At 32.9% G+C, this 15,975-nt stretch overlaps 1 protein-coding gene across 1 annotated transcript; it reads right to left on the bottom strand.

Moving 5' to 3' along the window:
* Positions 1-3,993: 3,993 nt before the first annotated feature.
* On the bottom strand, positions 3,994-15,480 carry LOC137641130 (beta-1,4-N-acetylgalactosaminyltransferase bre-4-like). Its single transcript, XM_068373574.1, has 6 exons — positions 15,391-15,480; positions 13,491-13,626; positions 12,960-13,196; positions 10,796-10,979; positions 9,292-9,510; positions 3,994-4,123 (listed from the first exon to the last, which is right to left on the bottom strand). Exons 1-6 carry the CDS (start codon positions 15,478-15,480, stop codon positions 3,994-3,996), a joined length of 996 nt encoding a protein of 331 aa, XP_068229675.1.
* Positions 15,481-15,975: the final 495 nt, after the last annotated feature.

Raw genomic sequence — 15,975 nt, 5'->3', positions numbered from 1 at the left:
AAAGTGATGAATAAATGACTTTTTTAAAGGGCATATATCTTACTAATAAACATGTTTATCTCATGCAGAGAGTAAAGGTCAGAAACAGTACTACATCGGGTCCTTCTCTCTGGTTACGGTTCATTTTCCCTTTGCCTTCACACACACACACATACACACACACTAAATAGTCAGGCCTATTCTTTACATATTCCCCCGTAGCCCAGTCATTCCCTAATCATAGTTTTCGGGGGGAGGGGGAACAGCTGATATTTTATCCCGAAATAAACGTTTGCTGTGGCTTTTCTATGGCAGATATCAACATGAAAATTGGTATGGAAATAGATAATTTCCATCCGATTAATCTCTGAAAATTTTATTTAGATATGTGAAATATTCCACGATTAATTTACGGCAATATGTGAAAATAATTTGGATACCTGTAAAACTCAAGGAGCAGTTTGCTCCTTCTCACTGACTTTTCAGCTAAAAGTCGTCTCTTACGAACGAAAGTGACAGCCAGAGTATGCCCATAGCATGTATGAACCTGAAAATTAGCAGAAACAAAGCTATATATATATATATATATATATATATATATATATATATATATATATATATATATATATATATATATATATATATATATATATATATGTATATATATATATATATATATATATATATATATATATATATATATATATACATATATATATATATATATATATATATATATATATATATATATATATATATGTATATATATATATATATATATATATATATATATACATATATATAATCCATTAAAATTTCGTTTGAATATATTTATTGGTATAGGAGTTATTGACTCCGCCGCCGAAAATATCAGCTGTTCCAACAGTTTCAATCCTCGTCCAAGCACTCGAGAATTCACCTCTCTCACCACTCCATCAACATACAAGTTAAACACTCAAGGCGACATCACACATCCCTGTCTCAGCCCCACTCTCACCGCAAACCAATCGCTAACTTCATTTCCTATCCTAACACATGCTTTACTACCTTTGTAGAAACTTTTCACTGCTTGCAACAATCTTCCACCAACTCCATATAACCTCATCCCATTCCACATTGCTTCCCTATCAACTCTATCATACGCTTTCTCCAGATCCATAAACACAACATACACCTCCTTACCTTTTGCTAAATATTTCTCGCATATCTGCCTAACTGTAAAAATCTGATTCATACAACCTCTACCTCTTCTAAAACCACCCTGTACTTCTAAGATTGCATTCTCTGTTTTATCCTTAATCCTATTAATCAGTACTCTACCATACAGTTTTCCAACTACACTCAACAAACTAATACCCCTTGAATTACAACACTCGTGCACATCTCCCTTACCCTTATATAGTGGTACAATACACGGACAAACCCAATATACTGGTAGCATTGACAACACAAAACACATATTAAACAATCTCACCAACCATTCAAGTACAGTCACACCCCCTTCCTTCAATATCTCGGCTCTCACACCATCCATACCAGATGCTTTTCCTACTCTCGTTTCATCTAGTGCTTTCCTCACTTCCTCTCTTGTAATCTCTCTCTCATTCTCATCTCCCATCACCGGCATCTCAACACCTGCAACAGCAATTATATCTGCCTCCCTATTATCCTCAACATTCAGTAAACTTTCAAAATATTCCACCCATCTTTTCCTTGACTCCTCTCCTTTTAACAACTTTCCATTTCCATCTTTCACTGTCTCTTCAGTTCCTGAACCAGCCTTCATTACTCTCTTCACTTCTTTCCAAAACTTCATCTTATTCTCTTCATATGAATGACTCAATCCCTGACCCTACCTCAGGTCAGCTGCCCTCTTTGCCTCACTTACCTTGCGCTTTACTTCTACATTTTTCTCTATATATCTTTCATACTTCTCTACACTATTACTCTGCAGCCATTCTTCAAAAGCCCTCTTTTTCTCTTCCTCTTTTACCTTCACTCCTTCATTCCATCATTCACTGCCCTTCCCCATGCTGCCTCCAACAAACTTCTTACCACACACATCACTTGCAATCCCAGCAAAATTTTCTTTTACTAACTTCCACTCCTCCTCTAAATTACCAGTTTCTCTTACTTTCACTTCGTCATATGCCATTTTCAAACTTTCTTGATATTTACTTTTTACCCTCGGTTTTATTAGCCCTTCAACCCTCACTAGCTCCCTTTTACATCCACCTACTCTATTCCCCACTCTTTTGCTACAATTAATTTTTCTTCCACCAAAAAATGATCAGACATACCGTCACCCATACCCCTAAACACATGCACGTCTTTCAATCTTCCAAACATTCTTTTAGTTATCAACACATAATCCACTAACGCCCTTTCTACCACTCTTCCATTTGCCACTCTTATCCATTTATCACTCTTTTCGAAAAAGCTAGAACTTATCACCATCTCTTGCTCAACACACATATCTACTAGTCTCTCACCACTCTCATTTTCACCTGGTACGCCATACTTCCCAATGACACCTTCTACCTCTCCAGCGCCCACTCTAGCATTTAAGTCACCCATGACAACTATACTAGTTTGCAAAAATACACACATTTCTATATTCGTCTTTTATCCCTGTGAAATTTCATCATCATACACACAGCACATACATACACACATACATACACACACATATGTATGTATATATATATATATATATATATATATATATATATATATATATATATATATATATATACTGTATATATATATATTTGAAAATAATTTTTAGAAATAATGTACAAACATATAAAAATGGAAACCATAATCTGAAATTACTTTCGTTTTGTCATGAAAAAATCGTAGATGGTCACCTCAGATTCCAATAAACCTTCAATGTGATATATATATATATATATATATATATATATATATATATATATATATATATATATATATATATGTGTGTGTGTGTGTGTGTGTATGTATATATATACATATGGATATTCCAATTTTAAGCCCCAAATACTAGGTCAAAGGTCATCTAGAGCTCTGAAGGAGAGGTCACGTGATACCAAGTAGTTTTACCTTTATTCACAACATTAAGAAAGAACCAGAGTTGTTATATCTATCTATCTACTGTATATATATGTATATATATACACATATATATATATATATATATATATATATATATATATATATATATATATATATATATATATATATATACATACGTATATATACATATTGCTGTTATCATTATCTATTCCATTATTTCCATGTTAGCTGGAATCATAGTTGGAAAGTCTGGATCCTTCATATATATATATATATATATATATATATATATATATATATATATATATATATATATATATATATATATGCTGTATATATATAAATATATATATACATATATATATATATATATATATATATATATATATATATATATCTATATATATATGTATATACATATGCATATATACATATACATATATATATGTATATATATATATATATATATATATATATATATATATATATATATATATATATATATATATATATACATATATGTATACATCTATATCTTTCTATTTATATATCTACACACACACACACACACATATATATATATATATATATATATATATATATATATATATATATATATATATATATATATATATATATATATATATATATATATAATTATAGAGTAGATATAGAGATATTATATATGAGAATACACACGCAAAATCACAAACACAAGCATATATAAATATGAATATAAATATATATATATATATATATATATATATATATATATATATATATATATATATATATATATATATATATATATATATATATATATATAATTACATAAGATAAATTATTACATATTCATAGTGGTAGATAGTGGTGAAAATTGTTAAGGCACAAAGCATTTCCCCGACGTTATTAAATATACAATTAAAAACATGATTTTTTTCTTTTCAGAATTATTGCTCATGAAGGATAAAGCTCGATATATATATAGGTGTACAGCGGATGAAGCTGGATATCCAAAGATTTATATTTGATGCTGTTTAACCCGTCAGTTCGGAACCTCAGGCGAGAAGTTTTTAATTTTTGAAGTCTGAAAAGAAACGAGAATTTTAAAAATTTATATTCCAATTAGAATTTTAATGATTTTTTTTTCATATAAATTTTTCTGCCATTTATAAAAGCACTTGCCTTTCATAATCCTTAACTTCAGTCATAGCAATTGGTATGACGTCATATCAGTGCTTGCTCTTGTCTAAAAAGTTATGGAAATTTGTAATTTTAGATAAAGCAAAACCGGATCATCTGTGGTATACCTTATTTGAGAAAAACCTTTATGGATTATGAACCAAAGGAAATTCCCCTTAACAGAACTTTACAAATGCTGTCACATACATATAATGGTCTGTACCTTCTTCTTTCCCACAGTTATACCTACATTAAGGGGTGGGTTACTTGCATTATTATTATTATTATTATTATTATTATTATTATTATTATTATTATTATTATTATTATTATTATTATTATTATTATTATTATTACTTGCTAAGCTACAACCCTAGTTGGAAACGTAGGATGCTAAAAGCCCAGGGCTCAAACAGGGAAAACCACCCAGTGAGGCAAGTAAACAAAGATAAATAAAACATTTTAAGAATAGTAACATTGAGATAAATATCTTCTATATAAACTATGAAGACTTTAACAAAACAAGAGGGAGAGAAATAAGATAGAAAAGTGTGCCTAAGTGTACCCTCAAGCAAGAGAACTCTAACACAAGACAGTGGAAGACTATGGTACAGAGAATATAGCAATACCCAAGATTAGAGAACAATGGTTTGATTTTGGAGTGTCTTTCTCCTAAAAGAGCTGCTTACCAAGAGGAAAGTGGCCACTGAACAATTAAATTGCAGTAACCCGTTGGATGAAGAAGAATTATTTGGTAATCTCAGTGTTGTCAGGTGTATGAGGACAGAGGAGAATATGTAAGAATATGCCAGACAATTCGGCGAGTGTGTAGGCAAAGGGAAAATGATCCGTAAACAGAGAGAAGGATCCAATGTAGTACTGTCTGACCAGTCAAAGGACCCCATAACTCTCTAGCGGTAGTGTCTCGACGAGTGGCTGGTATCTTGTTTAAAATTTGGCAGATGGTTTTCCGATCGCAGGCCTTTGCTGTCATCAACCACAGATATTGGCAGTGAGTCAAACCTTTGACTAAGTCAAACTACAATACAGTAGTTTCCACAGTTATTGGCAGTGAGTCTACCTTTTTGCTGCACCAGCTGTCCTTTTTGTCGATTTCTACAATTCGCAGATGGTGGTAGTATTTTTTAGTATTTTCTTATACATCCTCTGTTAAAACCAATTATTATTATTATTATTATTATTATTATTATTATTATTATTATTATTATTATTATTATTACTAACTAAGCTACAACCCTAGTTGGAAAAGCAAGATGCTATAAGCCCAAGGGCTCCAGTTGGAAAAAATAGCACAGTGAAGGAAGGAGATAAGGAAGTAGATAAACGATATGGGAAATAACGAATAATGAACAATGAAAATGAAATATTTTCAAAACAGTAACAACATCGAAATAGACATTTCATATATAAACTTTAAAAAGAGACTTGAGTCACCCTGTTCAACATGAAAACACTCGCTGCAAGTTTGAACATTTGGTACGAGGGAATTTGAATATTTCCCTCGCTATCCTTTTTATTAACCTTCTTATTATATCAGTTTTTAGTTTTCTTCCAACTTCTTGTCCAACCATTATGACTGCTATTGTGGGAATAAATACAAGTAGAAAGTCACGATATGATAAATTGCCCTTGGAGCAGAAAAGAGAATAGATTTATTTCAGTTTCCAGTTTTTTTCCAACTTCTTGTCCAACCATTATGACTACTACTTAAAAAAGCTAGTTTGGCTTCGGTTTGACGCAATTATTATGGGAGTAAATACAAGTAGAAAGTCGTAATATGATAAATTGCCCTTGGAGCAGAAAAGGGTAAAGGTAAAGACACAGTAAAAAAAATTATCACATCAAAAAAGATGGATCAGATATTTTCTGAGGGTCTCCAGGTTTAGTTGATGGAATTCTGCATTTCTTCAAGGTTGCTTTGAGGTAGTAATAAGTTTATATTTTTCCTCTACCCAAATTCAAAGTGATACTCTTACTACACTCAATTTTTTTTTTAATAAGGCGCATTTGCACTGACTCGCAGCGTGAAGGAAAAGTTTCTTGCTAGCTGATTGGTCGGACAAGAACATTCTAACCAATCAGCTAGCAGGAAATTTTCCGAGCTAAAAGGGCACCTCTGCGAGTCAGCGCAAATGCACCTCATAAAAAAAGGAAAAAAAAAAATAACAGTGATCCTCGTGAAGTTCCCAAGAAAAAAGGTGAATGATTTTCAAGTACCTTAAAAAAAATAAAAAAAAAAAAGCTGTGATTGCCCTGAAGCTTTGATGTATTGGAAGGGGTGCATATCTATCTATCTATCTATCTATCTGTCTATCTATTTGTCTTTATATATATATATATATATATATATATATATATATATATATATATATATATATATATATATATATATATATATATATATATATATATATATATATATATGTGTGTGTATATATGTATATATATATATATATATATATATATATATATATATATATATATATATATATATATATGTGTGTGTGTGTGTGTGTGTGTGTGTGTGTGTGTATATATATTGCAAAGTTTTTTCGACCCACGCTACTGTCTCTGGGAAAGATAAGGAAAATCATAAACATCAGCATTACCATATAGCCTATTTATTGAGAGATTTATCTTTTAAAATCATGGACTGCTCATTAAGACCAGCACACCACTTTATCGCTTGAAAATTGTTATTATAACTAAAAGTAAGTCTTTAAGCTATTGAAAAAGTGGATTAACATATGTCCGCTTTGCCATTTGGAATGTAAATGGCTAATACTCCATAGATATGATATTGGATAGAATTGCCGTACTCTAAATATAGTTCTTTGATTATACAAACAATTTTCAAATCAATGTCAGATCAAAATGTGTTTCCCAGGTCTACCGCATTCCCTTTGGAAATTAGATACAGGATTTTATGTCGTATTTGCATAATTGGCTTTTCATTATACTGTACAGTGAATGTTGTTTATATAATATTTTACTTGACGTTTCACTTCTTGAATATCAAAATGAATCAATATGATGATACGTTTTGGAGAAGTTTTGGAACCAGGATTCTTCAAGCTAAGGAAATTCTTAACATTTTAGGCTGATTTGATGCCACTGAACTGGTGGAGCTGCCAGCGAAAGCTGGTTGGTAGCAAAACAAAGATTACATGTGCTGATTGTGATTAAATCTGTGACAGTTTCAACGTGATTAGATTAATAAAGCTATCAAGATGCAATTGTCTTTTCTTCTTAGACCCTAAAATTGAAACATGTCTCTAAGCGAGTCGGGTGATCTAACAGTGAGGTGTTAAGAGCAAAATCCAACTCTTAATTGAATAGAGATTTTGCCCAATGAAACAAATAATTTCCAGGTATCCACACAAAAAGAATCCTGCTATATGCAGCTAACCTTGCAATTAACTCATCTCAACTATTTGAGAGGAGAGTACCTCTACAATCTCCTTTAACGGAGAAAAGGATAAGGGGGATAAAAAATGAAGGAAAGATTTACTGTGAGAAGGAAAGGAAATAGGATTTATCTGATCACCCATTGGTCTGTCCAACATTTAGCCCAATTTAATAATGTCGAAGGACTGTTGAACGAAAAATGAAAAATGAAATAAAAAATAAAAAAGCTGAAACAGCCATGATACAGCTGGAACTCAAGTTGAGATGTTTTTGGCCATTGCCTAATGGCCTCTAGAAGACTGATTCCTGGTTGGCCTTAACGCTAACCAAAAAACACTCCAGCAACTAACAAGAATCTATAGAACAGAAAGCATGATGGATACAAGAGTATAAATCACTAGGACAGAAGCCCAGTGTTATACAAATAACAGAGGGACTCTCTTACCCCTAAAATAACTTCCTAGTACCATATCTTAGGCAGTGTTAGGTATTAGACACTTCTGATGGGCCTGGACAATAGATGGTTACAGACAGCCAGTAGTTCCAGCCAGTACTTAAGTCTTAACAGTACTGATAGCCCTGACATTTCAATTCCATGGACTTAGACTGACCCTGATGATCACAGTGGATTGTCTTTGTGGACAATCTTAGATGGACACGAGGTCATGAACAGGTCTTGATGGCCATAGTTAGTCCTCTAATTTTCATAGGTAGTCCTGGTAGATAGTTCTAGACAGCCCAATGATCTTGGATTGTTCCAGAACCCTTAATACTTATCCAGATCCTTGACAGAATGATACCTAATTAAGGATGATTCTAGGTAGTCTCAAATGGAGGACAAGTATAGCTCAAGAGTTGAAGGAAAGGTGGTATATCTCTAAGAAGTCCAAGCTAAAGCATACTGATGATGATAGCTCTTATAACACCCAGAATATGGAGAAACTCTTGCACAACAAAGAGTAGAATGAATCTGATCCTTATGCTGAAGGCCTTACAAAAGTCCATTTTAGACAAATCGTGACTGAAGTACAATTTCTTCAGCAATGAAAACAGTGAAAGGATAAGGACTCCCATACCTTCTCAGAAGATGCTTAGACTGAAATCATTCTTCAGTAGTCCGAGAAAAATGGTAATGTTTCTTTAGTATACAAACCTAAAGTCTTATAGTAAAGATAATGGTTATTATCTTACATAAACAAGTAAAGATTTTTTGTAAAATAATAAGGCAAACCTAATGCTTTATGCAAACCACTTTTACAAAAAGGGTTTCTAAGCAGTAGGAAATTATAACGTTATTCTTTACTAATATTGTACCGAACAACAATTATAAACTTATACCACAGAGGATTTCAGTACCAAACATACCTTCCCTTAACCACAGTTGAAAAAAAAATGGATGTTGTCAGTCAAATGAGTAACCCCACCCTCTTACTCTGTCACTCAGTTACCTTGGTAAAAACCTTCAGATAATTAGGAAGTTTGCAACAAATATCTGTCCAAATAAAGCACGAAGATTCATGTTCTTAATTGACCAAATGAATTATTAAACAGTTTCCCTACAGATAACTGCAAATTTCATCACAAAATAACATTGCATTCCTTCTAACTAAATAAAATAAAAATCAGCTGAAAGATCTCTCTTACTGGGCGGGATTTTGTTCAGCTTTTTTATGGGCAAGCATCTTATAACGGGCAATATCGGAAGGATAGCGGGAGATGTGGAGTCCTTGGTATCTCACTCTTTGTCCCATATCGTCATCTTCAGCTCCCCATCCAAAATATTCGTTACTGAAGCCATTGACATGCTTGAATTGATCTACTGTCATTGCAACCACTCCGCCAAACATGTGTTTATACAGTATCCTGAAAGGTGAGACAGTCCAGGCATAAATAACATAGGAATCGTCTTTGAAAGTAAAAAAATTTTTGCATAAAAATAATCAGTACTAAAACTCTGAATAATTAAATTGTAGTCAAAAAGTTGTAAAGGTAAGAAAGTTAAGAATTACATGTAAAGGATAAACACTAGCATCGAGAGCTCATAGGACAGCTATGATAACTTCACAAAGCTCTCTTTTAATGTTAATACTGACCCATTATGAGAAACTATTCAAAACGTGTACATCAAGAAAAGTTCTTGATTGAACACCTTAATTTAAACTTACATAGAAGTAATGCAATTTGGAAGTCTTCCTATGAAACTGGCCAGTAATGGTTGGTATGTTCTGTCGTAGGAATAGGGCTGGTTGTCCAGTCCTACCAAAGGTGATGCTTACTTTTTTTAACTAACCCATAAAGAAACTGCATGGCACCTGTTTTATTTCTAAAGTTCTATAATAATCTGTTATATCACCAGACATCTATATAAAAAAAAAATAATAATACTCAACACTTAATAATTTAAGCTGTAAATATTTCCCGTTTATCAAATTTCGTTGAGTCATGAATAACATGTTCCTAGTTGAGCAAGCAAAATCGGTGCAACTAAGCTATAAACTTCATTGATAGTCTGCTATTTGCAAAAGGATAAATATTGACATTAATGAAACCTCCTATAACAGTGTTAATACATCAACCTGTAACATTCAACTTGTATTGGGTACATTGTCATGGATAAAAAGAAAATGATAATTTTACCACATTATCTTGAATAATGAGAATTTTAGGTTTCCTTTGTGCAGAACTAACATCATATCCTCAATGCAAAGAGAATACCTATGTTATCAATTAGCAAGACATTATGGAAGATGGTGTGTTATTCAAACACAATCAAAATCTTAAGAGTTTTGAAACACGATACTCTTACTTTGATATCAATATTATTCACCAACAAAACATGTTTATTTTCAGTAGAATTCCATGAAAAAAATTCAAGCATTTACACTCTCAACAAGAACAATGGCAACTGAAATCTTCCTGATTCCATAAGTGAGGTCCATATACTCTACATATTATTTGTCAATTACATAGTTTAAAAGATCTATGAGAAATTGTATTAATCAATTAACTGCAGTTTATTAGTTTTAAGATAACTTCCATGCACGAAATAGCCTTTTGTATACAACTGATGTCATAACTATAAGACAAAAGTATAAATTAAAATTCAGGCCTTACGGTAATGAATAACATGGGTTTCTTCCATACTTACTTGTAAAACAAAGTATCAACTAACACTGCCAAATGACGTGGTTGATCTGGGCATGTATATAGATTTCTGTCATCTTCTGGTAATAAGTCCACGTCATGGAAAACAAAACAGTCATACTGATAGAGCTTAAGAGATTCTAAGGCACCAATATTCATTATCAGTCCCTTGTTGAATGCATCATTTCCTGAAAGAGATATTTCATGGAATATAAAACAGTCATACTGATAGAGCTTAAGAGATTCTAAGGCACCAATATTCATTATCAGTCCCTTGTTGAATGCATCATTTCCTGAAAGAGATATTTCATGGAATATAAAACAGTCATACTGATAGAGCTTAAGAGATTCCAAGGCCCCAATATTCATTATCAGTCCCTTGTTGAATGCATCATTTCCTGAAAGATATTTCATGGAATATAAAACAGTCATACTGATAGAGCTTAAGAGATTCCAAGGCCCCAATATTCATTATCAGTCCCTTGTTGAATGCATCATTTCCTGAAAGAGATATTTCATGGAATATAAAACAGTCATACTGATAGAGCTTAAGAGATTCTAAGGCCCCAATATTCATTATCAGTCCCTTGTTGAATGCATCATTTCCTGAAAGAGATATTTCATGGAATATAAAACAGTCATACTGATAGAGCTTAAGAGATTCTAAGGCCCCAATATTCATTATCAGTCCCTCGCTGAATGCATCATTTCCTGAAAGAGATATTTCATGGAATATAAAACAGTCATACTGATAGAGCTTAAGAGAGTCTAAGGCCCCAATATCCATTATCAGTCCCTCGTTGAATGCATCATTTCCTGAAAGAGATATTTCATGGAATATAAAACAGTCATACTGATAGAGCTTAAGAGAGTCTAAGGCCCCAATATTCATTATCAGTCCCTTGTTGAATGCATCATTTCCTGAAAGAGATATTTCATGGAATATAAAACAGTCATACTGATAGAGCTTAAGAGAGTCTAAGGCCCCAATATTCATTATCAGTCCCTCGCTGAATGCATCATTTCCTGAAAGAGATATTTCATGGAATATAAAACAGTCATACTGATAGAGCTTAAGAGAGTCTAAGGCCCCAATATCCATTATCAGTCCCTCGTTGAATGCATCATTTCCTGAAAGAGATATTTCATGGAATATAAAACAGTCATACTGATAGAGCTTAAGAGAGTCTAAGGCCCCAATATTCATTATCAGTCCCTCGCTGAATGCATCATTTCCTGAAAGAGATATTTCATGGAATATAAAACAGTCATACTGATAGAGCTTAAGAGAGTCTAAGGCCCCAATATCCATTATCAGTCCCTTGTTGAATGCATCATTTCCTGAAAGAGATATTTGATGGAATACAAAACAGTCATACTGATAGAGCTTAAGAGATTCTAAGCCCCCAATATTCATTATCAGTCCCTTGTTGAATGCATCATTTCCTGAAAGAGATATTTCATGGAATACAAAACAGTCATACTGATAGAGCTTAAGAGATTCTAAGGCCCCAATATTCATTATCAGTCCCTCGCTGAATGCATCATTTCCTGAAAGAGATATTTCATGGAATATAAAACAGTCATACTGATAGAGCTTAAGAGATTCTAAGGCACCAATATTCATTATCAGTCCCTTGCTGAATGCATCATTTCCTGAAAGAGATATTTCATGGAATATAAAACAGTCATACTGATAGAGCTTAAGAGATTCTAAGGCACCAATATTCATTATCAGTCCCTCGCTGAATGCATCATTTCCTGAAAGAGATATTTCATGGAATATAAAACAGTCATACTGATAGAGCTTAAGAGATTCTAAGGCCCCAATATTCATTATCAGTCCCTTGTTGAATGCATCATTTTTTGAAAGAGATGTTTCATATTATCCTCCCAACTGTATACATTACTTCTGCAGAAAACCTCAGTTACAAAGAAAAATAAAACTTTATAAACATCTTGTCTGTTCTATTGAGTAAGAAGAATAGCATGTAATTCATTGAATATAACAATGGCATATGACTGATGGATAACATATTTTTTTCACAAAGTAATTTCTAACCTGGAATATCTAACTGACACTAGGTTCCCAAAGCATTATTAAATAAATGGGTTAATTTCATAAAAAACTCACATATGATATTTCATTAAACCCACTTTATACTAACCTGCTTGTTCAACAATATATATAGCATAATCTAGCTGTTGTTTCTGAAGGAACGAATGCATGTGATTAAGAAATGGAGGTAAGTGTTTTGCTCTGTCCCTGTATGAGACAATGATGGCCACGCGATGTCTGGTTCGGCAGTCAGATGGGCGGAAGCGACCACCCAGCTCCAGCTCAGGGTGAAGTCTTTCTTGTTCTTCTAACGGTGGTGCTTCGCGGTTTATCTTGATCACTCCCACTGGAAAAGAATTTCATAATTATGAAGAATGATTTATAACAAAAAAGTATTCAATCAGATGCCCTACTAGTATCAACTTATGCAACAGAAACCTAGAACTTTACTAAAATCTTAGTACATGAGCTAGTTACAACTCAAAGAGCTAAGGAAGCAATAATGATGGGGATAACACTACACACAAAAACGAGCAACATGGATACGAGAGCAAATTAAAGTAAAGGATATTCTAACTAGTCAGTTTAGCCTCAGGAAAACCGGAATGAGGAAGATCAAGTTTCTCATTATTCAACTTACTGTCAAACACATCAGCCAAAAGGATTCCCTTCTCCTTATGACACTGAATTACAGAGCCATCTAGCTTAAGTAAAGAAGGAACTGTTATGTCTGCACCAAACAATGCAGATTTAAGGGTAGCCCACCACTCAAGTTCCTAGATTGTACCAGAAAGGGTTTCTTTTAAATCATATCCCATTATGATTTCAGTTGAAGCATAAACTATCTGACCAAACGCTCTTAGCTGAGTATAATTATTTTAAGTCTGTTACTCTTCCAAAGAGGATAGGTCTCCTGCATCTCCAAATAAACATGTCTACAATCATTATTGTCTTTCGCTTGGTATTTTAGCACACAAGAAGGGATACACCTATCATTTATGTTGACTAGATACTCCTTCATAAGAACAACAGGCTTAGCACTATTATACAATTGTAAGCGATTCAAGATTGAAGTATCACTCAAAATGCCATTCTAGTCTGCTTGAGATTTTATATAAATTTTACATGAGTAAGATACATCAGGGACAAGCTGCTCACTCTTCACTACTAATGAAATTAAGTCATGATCAGATGTCCCAACTGGAGGACCAACCTTACTTATATCACTAGGGGAGTTCAAGCAGTTACCAGACTTGAGTAGCTTCACTTATGATTTGCTCATAGCCTGATTCAGAGGCAATGTCCAAAGCTCTTAAACCATAGTGATCAGTATGAGAAACAAAGTTTAACCACTTCCTATGGTGAGCATTGAAATCACATCCCCACCAAAAAAAAAAAAAAAAAAAAAAAAAAAAAGCAGCCTTTCAGTAGATCAAACACAAATAGAAGTTGTTATGCCTGCCTCAAACTTTTATTACCTAAATCTCATGATATCCACATTCATAGCAGTACTTATGGGAAGCAGAGTACTCACTCTTAATATGCACCGCAATTCCCCTTGTTTTAGGAATGATATCACGTTTCAAAATTATTGGTTTCTTAAAACTATTAATAAGGAGCTCAGATGAATGCCTCATTTGAGAAACCAAATTCTCTGAGCACAAAAGAATATTATACTGTATGGACGCAACTGTAAGGTCTTGATTATTGGAATGGAGACCACAAATATTACAGTACAGTAGAAGATACTGGCTAAGCCTACGATGTACAGGTCCTGAATTTTGCTCAATGTCTCCAGATAGGATAAGAATTAATAGAAATAAAGAAGATTCATCGCATTTAAAAACTAACTTGAGAATAATGATAACAAAACAATAGGTACAGAAATATATATGACATATATATATATATATATATATATATATATATATATATATATATATATATATATATATATATATATTTATATATATATATATATATATATATATATATATATATATATATATATATATATATATATATATATATATATATATACAGATATATATATATACATATACATATATATATATAAACACGTATATATATATATATATATATATATATATATATATATATATATATATATATATATATATATATATATATATATATATATATACACACACACACACACACCGCCCAGGGAATGGCGGTGTATATTAGGACTGAGTACCCTGCTTCTCATAAGTCCTGCTATGAATGTGGATGTCATGAGATTTAGGTAATAAAAGTTTGTGGTAGACCAAACAGCTTCTATTTGTGTTCAATCTACCGGAGTCCAGACATGGATGATTCTATCTTCGATTGTCATCTTACCAATATGGCTAAGATCCAAGAAGATGATAGAAAGGCCTCTTTTGTCTTTGCTGATGATTTCAATGCTCACTATAGGGAGTGGTTAAGTTCTGTTTCCCCAACCGATCATCATTGCCTTAAGAGCTTTAGACCTTGCCTTTGAATCTGGCTGTGAGCAAATCATAAGTGAAATTACTTACAGGTCTGAAAACTGCTTGGACCTCATATACCCTGACTCTCCATGCGTTATAACAAGTAAAGGTGGTTCTCCAGATGGGACATCTGATCATACCTTGATTTCATTAGTAGTGAAGACTGGGCACCCTGTGCCTGAAGTATCATACTCTTGTAAGATTTATATGAAATCTCAAGCAGACTGGAATGGGATTTTGCATGATCTTTTGGGCTTAAATTGGTCACAATTGTATAGTACTGTTGATACTGTTGTCCCTTTAAATGAGAATCTAGTCAACATCACTGATAGGCGTATCCCCTCTCGTGTGCTAAGGTACCGAGTGAAGGACAAACCATGGTTCAATGATGATTGTAGATGTGCCTATTTGGAGAAGCAGGAGGCCTATCATCTTTGGAAGGGAAACAGATCAGATTTGACCTGTAATAGATATACTCAGCTTAGAGCTTGTGCTCAGAGAGTTCATGTTTCAACTGAAAAGGAATACAATCTAACCATAAAAGAAAAACCCTTTCTGATACAACCCAGGAACATAAGTGGTGGATTACCCTTAAATCTGTACTCTTTGGTGTATATGCAATAGTTCCTCCTT

The sequence above is a fragment of the Palaemon carinicauda genome, chromosome 5 (assembly GCF_036898095.1).
Source record: "Palaemon carinicauda isolate YSFRI2023 chromosome 5, ASM3689809v2, whole genome shotgun sequence".
Lineage (NCBI taxonomy): Eukaryota > Metazoa > Arthropoda > Malacostraca > Decapoda > Palaemonidae > Palaemon > Palaemon carinicauda.
Note: the sequence above shows the minus strand (reverse complement) of the source record. Positions and strands in the feature narration are given on the sequence as shown.